This window comes from Molossus molossus, unplaced genomic scaffold (genome assembly GCF_014108415.1).
Source record: "Molossus molossus isolate mMolMol1 unplaced genomic scaffold, mMolMol1.p scaffold_m16_p_8, whole genome shotgun sequence".
Classification (NCBI taxonomy): Eukaryota; Metazoa; Chordata; class Mammalia; order Chiroptera; family Molossidae; genus Molossus; species Molossus molossus.
Window position 1 is genome coordinate 5,781,858 of NW_023425402.1, and position 15,809 is coordinate 5,797,666.

The 15,809-nt window shown below is 40.1% G+C and overlaps 1 protein-coding gene across 1 annotated transcript in view; it reads right to left on the reverse strand.

Annotated features, from left to right (window-relative positions):
* Positions 1-15,809, reverse strand: part of NUDT3 (nudix hydrolase 3) — a 116,941-nt gene that overhangs the window by 25,433 nt on the left and 75,699 nt on the right. Inside the window, exon 2 of the mRNA XM_036248042.1 lies at positions 15,631-15,741. Within this exon, the coding sequence (XP_036103935.1) occupies positions 15,631-15,741 (111 nt within the window). The remainder of the gene's footprint in view (positions 1-15,630; positions 15,742-15,809) is intronic.

A 15,809-nucleotide genomic window follows, 5' to 3' on the forward strand; every position in this document is an offset into this window, starting at 1 on the left:
ATTTAAACAAAATGAGAGTTGGGCAATAAGGAAATACTAAGTTTTTTTCTGTTATACTGGGAGTGTGTGTGTGAGTAGACTGTTTTATTTGGTTGGGGGAAGAAAAAACACCTGTTCAAATACGTGATTTAAAAGTAATAGGGACTTCTAGTTTCTGGTCCAGCGTGTGAGGAACTGAAGAAGCTGCCACTCACTTCATCCTAACAACAACAAAAAATGTGAACAAACTTGAAAGTTAACAGCTCTTCTTACATTCTTCAATCAATCAATCCTCATTTCTATTTTACGTTTTGTTTTTTTTTTACGAATATCCCAGCTCACTTTCACATCTGACATTTGAGGATACTGCTGAGAAGTATAGAGACAAGTAAAGAAAGCTGACAGTCAAAAACACAGAATACACCAAAATGTTACTAGTAGGGAGTATGAAATGTGTAAGTTTGTTATTTTTACTTTTCTGTTTTCAAAATGTCCACACTGAATAAGAATATATAGGAAAAACATACTTGAAATTTATATTACATCACCAAAAAAAAAAACTCACATTAAAAAAAAGCACTTACAGCCCTGGCCAGTTTGGCTCAGCGGTTAGAGCGTCCGCCTGCGGTCCGGAGAGACCCGGGTTCGGTTCCCGCCAAGGGCATGTACCTCGGTTGCAGTTTGTCCCCGGCCCTGGTTGGTCGTGCGGGTGGCAGCCACTCGATGTGTCCCTTTCACATCGATGTTTCCCTCTCTCTCTCTTCCTCTCTCTCCCTCCCACTCTGTACAAAAAAATGGAAAAATGTCCTCGAGTGAGGATAACAAAAAAAAAAAAAAAAAAAAAAAAGCACTTACACATCAGTCTTGAAAGTAACAAAGCTTCCATAAAATGCAGCGACTGAGCTGAAAACTCAAAGAGGTGTGCCCACGTGGCAAGGGGACAGGGCAGGCTGTCTAGCTGAAGGCAACCACATACATTATATCGATGTGGGGCATGTCCTGATATGGGAAGCAGTTGGAATGACTGGTGTAGTGTCCAAGAAGAGTACTGACATTTTTTTTTTTTTTTATCCTCACCTGAGGACATTTTTCTATTTTTTGTTCAGGTAGAGTGGGAGGGAGAGAGAGGAACAGAGAGAGAGAGAAACATCGATATGAAAGGAACACATCGAGTGGCTGCCACCCACATGACCGACCAGGGCTGGGGACAAACTGCAACCGAGGTACATGCCCTTAGCGGGAACCAAACCCGGGTCTCTCCGGACCGCAGGCCGACGCTCTAACCGCTGAGCCAAACCGGCCAGGGCAGTACTGACATTTTTAAGGCTCTTAATACAAGCTGCCTCTTTCCTCATCATTGACAGAATTACTTTATAAAAGTTTAGCTAATTTAGTAAAAGCAATTTAGCAGCTTATTTTAACTGGCATTTATCTGATGACTAGGGGGATGGAATATACATATATGTTTATTTCCGCCCCACTTAGAAGTGGGAAAGCCTAGGGAAGAACCGCCATCACTTGTCTTCCTTCTTCTGCCATGAATTTGCAAGTCACTGAGCAGTAGTTCTGCTCTTACCAATGTACCCAGGTCCTAGAACCTCAACTGCGTACTCATCTGTCAGGTTATCATGACCTTTTCTTTCCCTCTTACCATCAGCCACATTCAGGACACTAGCTCCAACCCTAACTGAGCCTACAGGAGAAACTAGACAAATAAATTACCAATTAAGCATGAGTAGCTAAGCAACTAGGATCTGGAGGACAAAAGAAAACTCCCAGATCATTCAAAATAGTTATTCCACAAATGTGAGTGCCCCAGAGGCACTATGGAAACATGTGAGAGTGTTTCTGGGTGTGAGGATGACAGGAGGGAATGACTAGCACTAGTAGGAACAGACCAGGAGCACTAGATATCCTGTAGTAGGAAGGACGGTCTCACCCAAGACTGTCTTTTGTGAGTTTTCAAAATCCTGCCACACATTTACGTACATGTGAAACCTGGTTTTAACTATCTGAGCCCAGAACTCAATCATGTTCTAGTCTATGAACATTAATACATTTGTATAAAAATAAATACATAAAAATTTTATATATAAAATATATAAATTTATTTATTCATTTAATTATTATAGAAAGAAGGTGTCAAGTCTGGCAAGGTTGAGAACTGTTCTGATCTAAGCAATCATCTGCAAATGTACAAGAGGCAGAGAATGGTTAACAGTGCATACAAGAGTACACCATGTAATGCCTACATCCTCATCAACCCATATACCAAAGGGTACCTACAGGTCAAAGGTCTACAAAGAAGCAACACAAAATCCCCCTACCCAGGTTGTATTTCCTAACTTGTTTTACTATTTTTATGCCTGAAAGGGAGCTCCAAAGAGGGTACAATGTACCTAATGTAAATCAAACTATAATCCAGATTTACAAAATACTACCACTACTACTACTTAAAAAGTAGTACACTCCTGTTGATGCCAATTACTTGCTCTTTAATACTGTCTTTTCATTTACCACCAATTCACACCAACACAGATCCAATTCCTAAATAATCCAAATTAGCACCAAGAGCTATTCCACTCTATCCCTACCAGTACTCCTCCCTAAAATCAATAGATTCACATTAAATAGCTTATAATATGTTCTCAGGCTCTATAATACTTCTCCTGATAACACCCATAATGCAAATATATTCATATTACTTACAATGTAAAGCAAATAATGCTACTGAAAATCAGTATCTTAAGAGTAAAAGAGCCCTGGCCAGTTTGGCTCAGTGGCTAAGAGTGTTAGCCCATGGACCAAAGGGTCTTGGGTTTGATTCCAGGTCAAGGGCCTGTGCCTCAGTTGAGGGTTCCATCCCCGCCCTGGTCAGGGTGTGTGGGAGGCAACCAATGGATGCCTTCCTCCCATTTTATCTAAAAAAAAATAATGGAAAAGTATCCTCAGGTGAGGATTAAAAGAAAAAAAAAAAAAAAAAGCCCTGAATGGTTTGGCTCAGCAGTTAGAGTGTGGGCCTGAGGAGCAAAGAGTTGTGGGTTTGATTCCAGTCAAGGGCACACACCTCGGTTCTGGTTAGGTTCTCAGTCCTGGTTGGGGTCACATGGGAGGCAACCAGTCAATGTGTCTCTCTCACATCTACGTGTGTCTCTCTCTGTCTGTCCGAAGATAAATGGAAAAATATCCTTGGGTGAGGATTAAAAAAAAAAAAAAGAGTAAAAGATACACGTATTTTAAAAAGTTAAGATAAAACCTTTTAATGTCAAATTTGAAATATAAATAGTATAAGAAATCATGATTTTTTGTTGTTGTTAATCCTCACCTGAGGATATTTTTCCACTGATATAGTGGAAAGGAGGGAGGGAGGAAGAGAGAGACACATCCTTGTAAGACACATGGATTGGTTCCCTCCTGCACCACCCTGATCAGGGCTGGGGATTGAACCTGCAACCCAGGTACTGCCCTGGGCCAGGAAATGAATCTGTGACCCTTTGGTCCGCCTGCCCACACTGTAACCGCTGTACCAAACAGGCCAGGGCTCATGATTTTTAGTTTCTTTTTCTTTATTTAATGCAGAAAGTAGAGAGAATCGGGAAAATATCATGAGAATGTAGGACAAAAGAAAGTAATGAGAGCATTGGCAAAGGGGAGAAAACAAACGGAAACAGAAAAAATTCGCCAGAATACAGAAAAAGCATAAAATAAGGAGAGTACCTTGAGATACAGAAAACGGAGAAAAACTGGAGAATATGGCGAGAATAAAGAAAATGGAGAAAACCAGGATAGTACTGCAAGAATACAGAACACCAAGTAATTCAGGAGATTATTTCGAGAATGCAGAAAACGGAGAAAATATCACACGAATACAGAAAACGTAAATAATCAGGAGAATGTGCAGAAAATACAGAAAACCGAGAGAATCAAGAGAAGAAGGCGACAATGCACGAAATGGAGAGAATCATGAAATTATCTGAAGAACGCAGAAAACGGAGCCAATCAGGAGAGTATCACGATAATTGAAAACGGGAAAAAAACAGGAAAATATCGCGAGAATGCAGAAAATGGAGAGAATCAGGAAAATATCTCAAGAATTCAGGAGGAAAAGGAAGTAAGGGGAGTATCAGCAGAATGGTGAAGACGGAAACAGTAAAAATATCCAGAATGCAGAAAAAGGGTAAAATAAGGAGAGTACCTCGAGATACAGAAAGTGGGGAAACTCTAGAGAATATGGGGAATATAAAAAAATGGAGAAAACCAGGAAAGTACTGCGAGAATACAGAAAACGGAGACATTCAGATTATCTCGAGAATGCAGAAAACAAAGAAAATTTGGATAATATCATGAAAAATCAGAAAATGGGGGAATCAAAAGGGTATGGAGCAAATACAGAACACGGAGAAATCAGGACACTACCGTGAGAAAACAGAAAACGGAGGGCGTCCAAATGAGTATCGCGAGAAGAAAAAAAGGGGGGGTGGGGTAGGGAGAGAGAAACATCGCGAGAATGCAGAAAGTGGAGAAAACCAGGAAACTATCACGAGACTATAGGGAAAAAGGAAGTAATGAGAATATTGGCAGAATGGAGAAAACAAACAGAAACAGGAAAAATTCGCCAGAATATAGAAAAAGGGTAAAATAAGGAGAATACCTCGAGATACAGAAAACGAAGAAAATCAGGAGCATTTTTCTTTTAAAATATGCTTTCTATTGCTGTCCACTCAAAGAGCCTAGGAGCAATCATATCCTAGTAACAGTGAGTATACCTAGCACCCTAAACTTGGTTTCTAAGTAACATTCTCCACTAGAAGGGAACTCTTTGGAGAAATGTCTGACGATAGCTTTGGGAGAGGAAAATTCAAGGTGAATCTAAAATATCTTCTTGCATTACAGAGCAAGGAAGTACTCAAAACAATGAAAAAGCAGTGTCAGAATTACACAGGAGGCTGCTTAAAAGGGTGCACACCGGCCACATATGGGACAATTAAAGCAAAAAAAAAAAAAAAAAAGAATGTAAATGATTGTAATACACTGAAAAAAAAAATCAAAACCCTTGAGTCCAGAAAGTATTTTTAAAAAGAATGCGAGAGAGAGAGAAAGGGGGAAGGAAGAAGAGAGCTTTCCTTTACAGAAGAATTTCAGCTAATAAGAAAAGGTTAAAAAAAAAAAATCACTGATTTGCAGTCTCAGGTGTAATATCTGATTTGGTAAAGTTCATCTGTAGAGGCTAAACTATTAGTTGGAAAGATTGTTAGGAGACAGGATATTCATACAGTGTAGAAGAATTGCTCAATAAATTACTTAACCAATTTTGTCACACAGGGAGAAATGTACTTTACAATGGAGAGATCTGTCAGTTGTTACTGATCAAATACTTGATCACTAATATTTGATCACTAACAGCAAGGCAACCTGACATATGCCCCCTGATGTTAAGTTAAGCATTAGGAATCAGCACTGCCTATGCAGCAACCTGTCAAAAATGTCCACCCTAAATCTAATTAAGCCTCCAGACCTTTGCTGTTCAGTCTGGTGGCCATTATTCACAAGTAGCTAATGAGCACTAAAGAACTAAACTTAAATTTTGCTTAATTTTAATTAATTTAAATAGCCATGTATGGCTAGTGGCGACCATACTGAATAATGCAGATATGGGACAGTTCTATCATTTGAGAAAGGTCTACTAGAGAGTACTACTATAGATTAAGTTGCTGGAAAAACAGGGGATAAGGAAACAAATTAAAGGACACCAAGAAGACAATCAAATCCAGAATGTGAGACAGTAAGTACCTTGGACTCTCTTAAAAGGTCAGTATTGCCCTGGCCAGTTTGGCTCAGCGGTATAGCTACAGCCCGAGGAACAATGAATCACAGGTTTGATTCTGGCCAAGGGCACTCTACCTTGGTTGCAGTTCATCCCTGACTCTGGTCGGGGTAGTGCAGGAGGCAACCAATGTGTCCCTCTCTCCAATGTGTCCCTCTCTCGTGGATGTTTCTCTCTCTCTCTCTCTCTCTCTCTCTCTCTCTCTCTCTCCCTCTCCCTCTCCCTCTCCCTCTCCCTCTCCCTCTCCCTCCCTCCTTTCCACTCTATCTAAAAATCAATGGAAAAATAACCTCGGGTGAGGATTAAAAAAAAAAAAGTCAGTATCATGGGGAGTGTGGAGTGTGGAAAGGCTGGGATTAAGTTCTATGATAAAAGAGCTTGAAAGACACATAACCAATTGTAATGTGCAAACCTAGATGACGTCATGCTGAGAAAACAGATGTAATAGACATTCCTTGATAATTAGGGATATTTGAATAGAATGAATATTTGATGTTATGGAATTACGAATTTTCTTATGTGTGACAATGGTCTGGGGTTATGTAAAGAACTGGCCTTATTCTAAAGAGATGAATGCTAAATAGAATTTAGGGGTGATATGTCATGAAATCTACAATTTATTTTCAAATGGCATAGTAAATGAAAAAGGTATGAATATAGAAAGCAAATATGCAAAAAAGTCAAAAGATACATCTACAAGAAGGTATACAGTGTTTTATTTAAAAATAGTAAATATTTTTATTGATTTTAATTTTTTTTTTTATCCTCACCCAAGGATAATTTACATTAATTTTCAGCTAGAACTGGAGGGAGAGAGGGAGAAAGATAGGGAGAGAGAGAGAGAGGAAAAGAGAGAGAAAGAGAGAAAAACATTTATGTGAGAAACACCAGCCAGGCTAAAAATATTTCTTGTATGTTGAAAATGTTCATAATGATTAAAAACTTGGGGAGGGGGGGTGGAATCAGCTATGGAATTATGGTAATAAACCATTATGTTTGTGCTTTCATTCTGCCAGGGTTGTTAGTCTGTGTCCTACTTCCATGTTTCTGGGTCTACCCTATTCCTCAGACTGTCATATTCATTATATTCCATATATAAGTGAGATCATGTGGTATTTGTCTTTTTCTGCTTGGCTTGTTTCACTTAGGATAATACTTTCCAGGTCCCTCCATGTCATCTCAAAGGATAAGAGATCTTTCTTACAGCTGCATAGTACTCCATTGTGTATATGTATCACAGCTTTTTTATCCATTTGTCTACTGATGGACACTTGGGCTGTTTCCAGATCTTAGCTATTGTAAATAGTGCTGCTATTAACGTGGGGGTACATATATTTATTGTTTCTATTTTTAAGGTGATAAATTTTACAAATAACTCTAATGTAAATTAGTTGTCAAAACCATCTATATAGCCCTGGCCGGTTTGGCTCAGCGGTTAGAGCATCGGCCTGCGGTCCAGAGAGACCCGGGTTCAGTTCCTGCTAAGGGCACGTACCTCGGTTGCAGTTTGTCCCCGGCCCTGGTTGGGTCATACAGGAGGCAGCCACTCGATGTGTTCCTTTCATGTCAATGTTTTTTTCTCTTCCTCTCCCCCCCCCCTTCCACTCTATCTGAACAAAAAATGGGAAAATGTCCTCGGGTGAGGATTAAAAAAAACAAAAAAACCACACCTATATATTTAAACTAAAATGGTCACTAATGGGAACTCCTGGTCAAAAGCACCTATATATATTTAAACTAAAATGGTCACTAACAAAAATGTAATAACACTTTGAATGCCACTTTTGATAAAGCCAAGAGTATCTACTGAAGTATTTTTGTAAAAGTCAAAATGACAGTCACTATAAATTCTCATTTTAAGGTTGATTCCAGAAGTAATCATGGAAGTAATCCAGAAGCAGAGGCGCCCTCCTCTGAAAGAGGCCTCTCTGTCCTGGGGCCAGAGTTGAATTACACTCTCGCCATGTGAGCACAGAGCAAAAGCTGAGCACAGGGATTATCATAGCACCTCAGCCAGTCCCTTCAGAGGAGGTAGTGTCTTTGCCAAGGTCTCCTTTCATCCGTGAATTGTAACTGAGAGGAAAAGCTCCTTCTAAGTCCTCAGCTGCCAGAAACTAGAGATTCAATACGGATTTATTTAAGGGCCTTTGCCAGAGATCTGTGAGATTCATCCTGTCCTCTAACATAAAACAGCCTCACACCAGCTTCCACACTAAGACCTGGTGTGTTTGTTTTGTTTTCTTTTCTTTATTGATTTTAGAGAGAGAGGCAGGGAGAGGGAGAGAGAGATAAAGAAACATTGATGAGAGAGAACATCGACTGGCCACCTCCTGCACGCCCCTGACTGGGGATTTAGCTCACAGCCTGGGCATGTGCCCTGACTGGGAATTGAACTGGTGACCTCTTGGTGCATGGGTCAACGCTCAACCACATAGCCACACCAGCTGGGCAGACCTGGTATGTTTTCACTGTTCATTTTATATAGTCAAAATTATTTTTCCTAAGGAAAAGCTCTTAATTTCTTTTTATTATTATTATTTTTTTTATCCTCACCCAAGGACATTTTTTTCCATTTTTTGTTCAGATAGAGTGGGAGGGAGAGAGAGAGAAACATCGATGCGAAAGGGACACATTGAGTGGCTGACGCCCACACGACCCAACCAGGGCCGGGGACAGACTGCAACCGAGGTACGTGCCCTTAGCGGAAACCGAACCCGGGTCTCTCTGGACGCAGGCCGACGCTCTAACTGCTGAGCCAAACTGGCCAGGGCAATTTCTTTTGTTATATTTTTGTGCACATGCTTTTCCTAGGAGGGCAGGATAAAGGTGCTTCCACATACAAAAATATGTCTCCATATTAGGTGAACAAAGGCTTTCCTAAAATTTTAAATCATATCACCCACTAAATTATTAAAAAGAATCACCAGAATAAGATCATTACATTTAATGTATTAAGAGACATGATTATTGTTACATTTTATAATGTGGTTACTAAAGGAGCTAAAAATATGTCTTCTTACCCAGTAAATATAAAGACATGGTAGTACTTACAAAAATACAATTTATCTCAGGGACAGTAGTGTTCACTACACAGTTGTACTTCATAGTTTCCTCCTCAAGATCTTGAATATATTTGGTACATAATAAATATTTATGGCTGTTTTCTGCCCAACATTTTGTTGTTGTTAAGCCCTATCTGTGGATATTTTTCCACTGACTTTTAGAATGTAAAGGAGAGAGAGAAACATCGATGTGAGAGAGACTCACTGATTGGTTGCCTCCTGTATGACCACCACCTGGGGATCAAACCTGCAACCAGGCCCTGCCGGTGTGCTCAGTGGTTGAGCATCGACCCATGCACCAAGAAGTCGCAGGTTTGATTCCCAGTCAGAGTACATGCCCAGGTTGTAGGCCAAATCTCCAGTGAGGAGTGTGCAGGAGACGGCCAATCGATGTTCCCTCTCATCAATGTTTCTATCTCTCTCTCCCTCTCCCTTCCTCTCTCTCTAAAAATCAATAAAGAAAAAAAAAATTTTTTTAAAGTAAAACAAAAACCTGCAACCAGGTACGTGCTCTTGACTGGGAATTGAACCCGAGACCCTTGGTCAGAAGGCCAACGCTCTAACCGCTGAGCAAAACCAGCCAGGGCACTGCCCAACTTTTTATTTTGAACAATTTCAAACATATAGGAAATTTTTTCCTATTTTTGTACTTATTTTTAATATAAATATATAGGTGCAAATAGCCATACATGTACATTACTATTACTAATTCATATTTGTGTGATTTAAAATTCCTTAAAAATAATGGAAATTCAGAGAATGTTATCTAAATAAAGCCTGCTTTTCAACAAATAGGGTTGATTTGTGATCACTTTTGACTTACATCTGGATATATTTTCTCATATTAACATTTCTATTAAACAGTGAAATATTCCCAAGGTTAAAAATTTGCTTTCACTTATTTAGGAGACTAAGCAAAATAAAACTTACATTCTTCCAAGAAGCTGGAGCTTAGTTTACAGTTCAAAATAAAGTAAAAATCTGGAACACAGCTCATTCACTTAATTAAGAACACATCTTTTGGTGGTTTTTCATTATGAGTCTTTTAGTACTACTGTTGCTTTTTTAAAATCTACATGCACCTATTATGTGGATTAACAGACTTTGTAAAAGTAGTTGCCTACACTGAAAGATCAGGAGATCTCACAAGAGAATCCAGCTTTCAAGCTTCTCTTGAAACATCAGAGCCACACTGGGTCTTAACTGCCAACACGATAACTACTGGCTGAGTCTGAGCAGGGACCACCTCCAACTAGGACAGACTCTCCCTACTTTGTCAGAGCTACACCCACTTGTCAACTACCTGCTTCCTTCCCTACAAGCTTATGAGTTGGTGGCCCCAGGTCCACAACATTACTTCCCCTCATTTAGCATGTTGAAATGGTTAAAAATACTCTTAATATATTATGATACCTATTTTGTGATTAAAGTTCTGGATTTTAAAAAAATTACATCATTTCCCTAATAAATTCTGTGATACTTTATCCCCACCTTCCAGTCACAACTGTTCAGACTGTAAGATGAAAATACAACACAGTCATACAGAGCCTTCACTTTTTTCTCCATTTCAAATAGAGTCAAACACATAGGAGCTAACAACGACAAAAAAAAAAAGGTTGATAAAATTGTATCTTAAATTATTCCCAAGTAGTCACAGGCTTTTAAAATATTCTACTTGTGTATAACAAGAGAGAAAAACTGCTTCCCTGTTAGAAACAGTTCTGAGATACCCTTTGGAGACTTCTGGTTGCTATGATACATACAAGAGTATAACCAATTATTTGCAGGAACGGAACACACAGTACAGGAACTGGAACAAGACAGATTTTAAAAATAAAGTTCAGTATGGCATTTTCCATGTTCTTAGATGAAAATACAAAATGAGATCAAGAAAGATTACAATAAATTTTTGATAGGCTGATACAGGATTAGCAAGGCTAGAGATAATTACAAAGCAGCTCCCAACTCTTGAGGCAACTAGGATCCTTGTATTACACTAAGGCATCCAGACATTCAAAAACTTTCTTAAATGAAGGTGAATTAAGTCAAACACACTGTAAAATTTTTACTTTATGTAAAACAGTGTATCAACAACTTGAGGGAGGGCATCAAGGTATAGGAAAGTCTAAGGAGACATCACTAAATTGAAGACATTTCTAAGATGATGAGTTCATAGGGTAAAGCAACAAGTGGTAAGAGCCAGAACAGCAGAGGAGTGTGCTATTCGGACACAAGTGAGGAAGTCGGAGAACAAGCTACTTTTTTTCTTTTTAAGCTGGGCCTGTCACAGGTTAATTATCAGACTACCTACAAATACTTTATAGTTTGTATGTATAGTTTGTATGCTACCTACAAATACTTTATAGTTTGTATGGTTCTGTGGTTAGGGCCTTACCCAGACACAAAGCAGCAGGTAAAGGGAATGGCATTTGGCCACACATTCTCAGTTACCGTCACTGAATACATTTCTCTGAAGGCAGAGGACACCCAACAACTTTGTTACCCCTGAAAAGAATGCAGTTGAAGGTACACACATAATTTTCTCCTGTTTCAGTTTTCAGATGTCCTCTATCTTTGTAATAATGCTCTTGGTTTGGCTAAGGAGAGGCTGGGTAAAAGAAATGGAAATGTAACAGATGAACAGAAGAAAGAACGGCTTCAGACCCAGCTTTTTTTCCTGTCAGCAAACAGTTTTACCTTTCCCACTGAATCAGCAAGAAAAGAATAGCTCTAAAAACCACATAAAGAGGTGCTTTTCTTTTTTATAACAGAGAGAGTGTCACATGGCTGGCTCATGCAAGTCTTTGTTGCCCTGGGCTACAGATGCACTGTTACTAAGGCCCCTGCCTGGCACTGGGAGAAGCCTCCCCCTCTAACCCTTTGAGGGTCACTATAATAGGATTTTGACTATAAGCAACTAAAAAAATGGAGGCCAGTTTACAAAAGGGAATATTTTAGCCCTTTAAGTGTGATTGCTAATGTTTCAAATTCTACAGATTTATCTGTTTCTGAAGTTCAGCTACTATGCTAAAACTTTTAAGTTGGTTGAACAAAGCTTCAGAACAGGTTGAGTTTAATGGTACCTAAGCCTGATAATGCCAAAATAAACCACTTAATATTCTCAGTCCATTCATGTTTATACAGACAATATACCTAATAACAAAATAAATATATGTGCAATGCAGAAAAAGATAGTCTAGGAACCAACTCAAAGATGATCACTGGGAACAGATGGGTGAACCCCCTTTCCAGGAGCACAGTATTAGAAGGGTGGGTGTGTGACGTACCTTACACACTTGAGCACATATAGCTGGGCACAACTGGTGTGGACAAACTCTTTAATCTCGCTGAACCTCAGTTTTTTTCTCATCTGTAAAATGTAGATAACAGTTCCTATCTCATGAGGCAAAATATGCATAATGCTAGGACAGAGTTTAGCACATACTAAGTGTACAAGCAGTGTTTCTTTCTAAACAAATAGTTACACACTCATTTCTTCCCCATTAAATGGTTTCATATCATAAAAATGCTATTTCATAGCCTGCTTTGATCACTTGGAAATGGGTTGCAAACATTTCCCTGTGTTAGTAAATATCTTTTCACTATGTACACAGGAGCCTCGGGAAAGCTGCTGCAGACAGTACCTAAGCACAGATTGCTATGCTTTCATAGCACATGAACTTGCCATTCCAGCATAGCTAGAGGAGTAAGAAATCAGCAACTGGGCAAAGGTATGGCAGACAACTTCAAAATGGCCAGAAGCCGACGATGTGACCTGGCAGCTCTGCCTAAATGTCATAACTAGGCGATACCAATCAGATCCTCTCTTAGGAAGGCTGAAAGTGAGATACACAGTCAGCTGACAGGTTGAGTGGTGCACAGGGAGGAGAAATGCAAAACAAAAAGTGGTAAGCAGAAGCCAGGAGGCTAAGAAGAGGTTAGAAAGGCAGCTCCTCCACAATGGAAGGGAGGGACTGGGCCACGGGTGCAGACCAGGCTGCTTGAGCTACATGGCATTCCCACTCGTCCACCCACTGTGAGCAAGGCCTGCCTGTACACTGACTCAAGTTTTCATTACTGCACAGCCTGGCTGGGCAGCTGCTGTGACACTGTCATATTCTTCCTCATTTAACTGAAGGACCTATAGATACATTTACTCCTAACAAAATGAATGTACATGTATGTGGCTGCTCTAGTGGTCACGTCAATAACAGTAATAACTGTAAAACACAAAAATGTATTTTCTTAAGCCCTGGGGGTTCAACAGGGAACAAGAGAGAATGGCACTTGACTATACAGTGTACAGTCTAGCACAAAAGACAAGACAAGGGTCTATGGACCCTTCTTCATCCTGTCAATATACTGGAATAAACTAAAATATATGGTATGACTCTCTGACTGAAGGAGAAAATTTTGCTCAAAGTCAGACAGGACTCTTCAGGACTGAGAATGGCAGGCAGAGTTCAATTTCAAGCTCACACCCTGGCCGGTTTGGCTCAGCAGTTAGAGTGTCAGCCTGAGAACCAAAGGTTGTGGATTCAAGGGCACATACCTGGGTTGCAGGTTTGATCCCCAGCCCTGGTCGGGATTGCACAGGAGGCAACCAATCGATGTATTTCTCTCAAGTCGATGTTTCTCTTTCTCCCTCCCTCCTTTCCACTCTATCTAAAAATCAGTGAAAAAATATCCTCGGGTAAGGCTTAACCAAAAAAAATAAATAATTTCAAGCTCAGGATTCCCTTCAAGACAGGAGGTAGGTCAGATACTGAACATATGAGAAGTATGGTTTAGCCCTGGCCTGTTTTTCTCAGTGGTTAGAGCACTAGCCCACAGACCAGAGAGTCCCGAGTTTGGTTCCCACAAAGGGCATGTACTTCGGTTGCAGTTTGTCCCCGGCCCCGGTTGGGGTCATGTGGGTGGCAACCATTCAATGTGTCTCTCTCTCACATCAATGTTTCTCTCTTTCTCTCTTCTTCCCTCTCCCCCTCCTGCTCTATCTGAAGATAAATGCAAAAAAGTCCTTGGGTAAGGATAAAAAAAAAGAAAAAGTATGGTTTAATTATCTGTTTTAGATCATTCACCTTCTCATGCACCAAGCACTCTTTTCTTACTTCACTGTATTTTCCCTTTTACCTGCTGAAGGATGGGGCATAATTTCCAGGAAACAAAGGGTAAGCACGGTGGCCTATATCTTGTCCTACTCCCTCACTGTATTTCCTATGGCAATCAACTAGTTTTCTACATCTTAGCTGCACTTGCATTACCCAGGGGACAGTTCAGCTATAAGACTCAAAAGCAAAATAAGAACAGTAACAACAACTAATATAAGCTTTCCTGAGACATGGCCAAATTCAAGTGTCCTCAACAAAGGTAGAGCTGTCCAAGTTCCCCTCACAACTCCTAAAACCAAGTAGCAAGTTTTGCACAAGGTCTCTAAACTTTTTTCCTTTCTCTCAATTCTAGAACCATCATTGTATTTCAGCTCTTCCAACAACCTTTCTGAATCCACAACTGCCACAGTAACTCTGTGTGTCTAACATAATTTTGCCTTAGGTGCCTTAGAACCTACAGGAGCCAAATGGATTTAAATCAAAAGGATGCGGTTGAGTCTACCAAATGCTCTACCACACTCTGGGATCCTCCAAACAGAACGCTGATAATTTCCATTTAGGACATTCCTATCTGTGTACTAGGCACAGGAAGAGAGGACTTAAAACAGTAAACAACATCTTTGTCCTTTCAGATTACAATCTAGTTATAGATACCAGTTATATGATAAAATAAGTGATACAAAAATTCCTTGAGCATTCCAAGGGTAAGATTAGCCTAAGGGGATTTCAGCAAGTCCTGGACCCAAAAGAAATGTAGAATTTAGACCAGTTCTAAGTGCTATTTTATATGTTCTTAGAATCAGCCTTACATCCTCTCTGGAACAAGGAAATGAATCTAAAAACACTATCTATGTGGTAAGGGGAAGTAAATGGGCGTGATGAAACTTACACTACCAATTAGGAGTCCTAAATGAGGTAACATAAGCAGAGCAGAGCATGGTGTTGCCACAAGAGGCTATGGAGAAACACTGGTTCCTTCCTCCTGGTTTTGAATTGCAATCTCTTTCTTAGTTTCTCCAACCTAACGGTAAGCTTTTAAAGTAAGGGAATAAGGGTCTGACTTTACTTCTCCTGACTGTTTATTCTAGAGTATCCAGTTAGATATACTGGGCATGGCTCAGAAACTCAACACATATACGTTGAATATCATGTGACTAAATTTTTTTAAAAAAGTATTATTTCTCAAGCTGCACAATGAACAACTTCTGACTAACAGAACTGCTGCTTTAGCCACAGCTCTACAGCCAGGACCCAGGAAACACAGAACAAGGGCCACCACCTCCAAAGTTAATGAGAATGAGCCATTTATACCAAGACTGCCTGTTCTTATTTCTTAGGGCTGATGAACTATTTGATTCCTGATTCTCTGTCACAGGTAGGAGACACAGTGTTGGAAGAGACCCATGGGAAATCATGGGGCTGCGTGGTATAAGATACAGTCACTAGCATGAGTCCGCTCCGTGTAGCGTGGTGCCTGATGAACATTACCATGTCACAGCCTGACTGCCTCGTTAATCAAGGAGGCATGTGGTAACTGTCAAATGCCTTCTTTCTATGATCATGAGATGTTGATCAGCGAGTGGTGATGGAAGAACTACACAGACAGGACGGGCTCACGATTACAGGGCATGGTGTGCCTTTTCTCAGGGCATACCTCCTCGCAGACTTCACGGGCTGCGGCCACACTCGGCTCCTCCTCGGGCTCCATGCCTCCTCCAGGGACAATCCATCGGTCTGGATGGCGACTACTGCTCACGAGTAGCACCTAGAAATCCCAGGTCACATGAGTGGTTAAAAACTCAAAAGATACATTTACACAAATTCAGTTTAAAC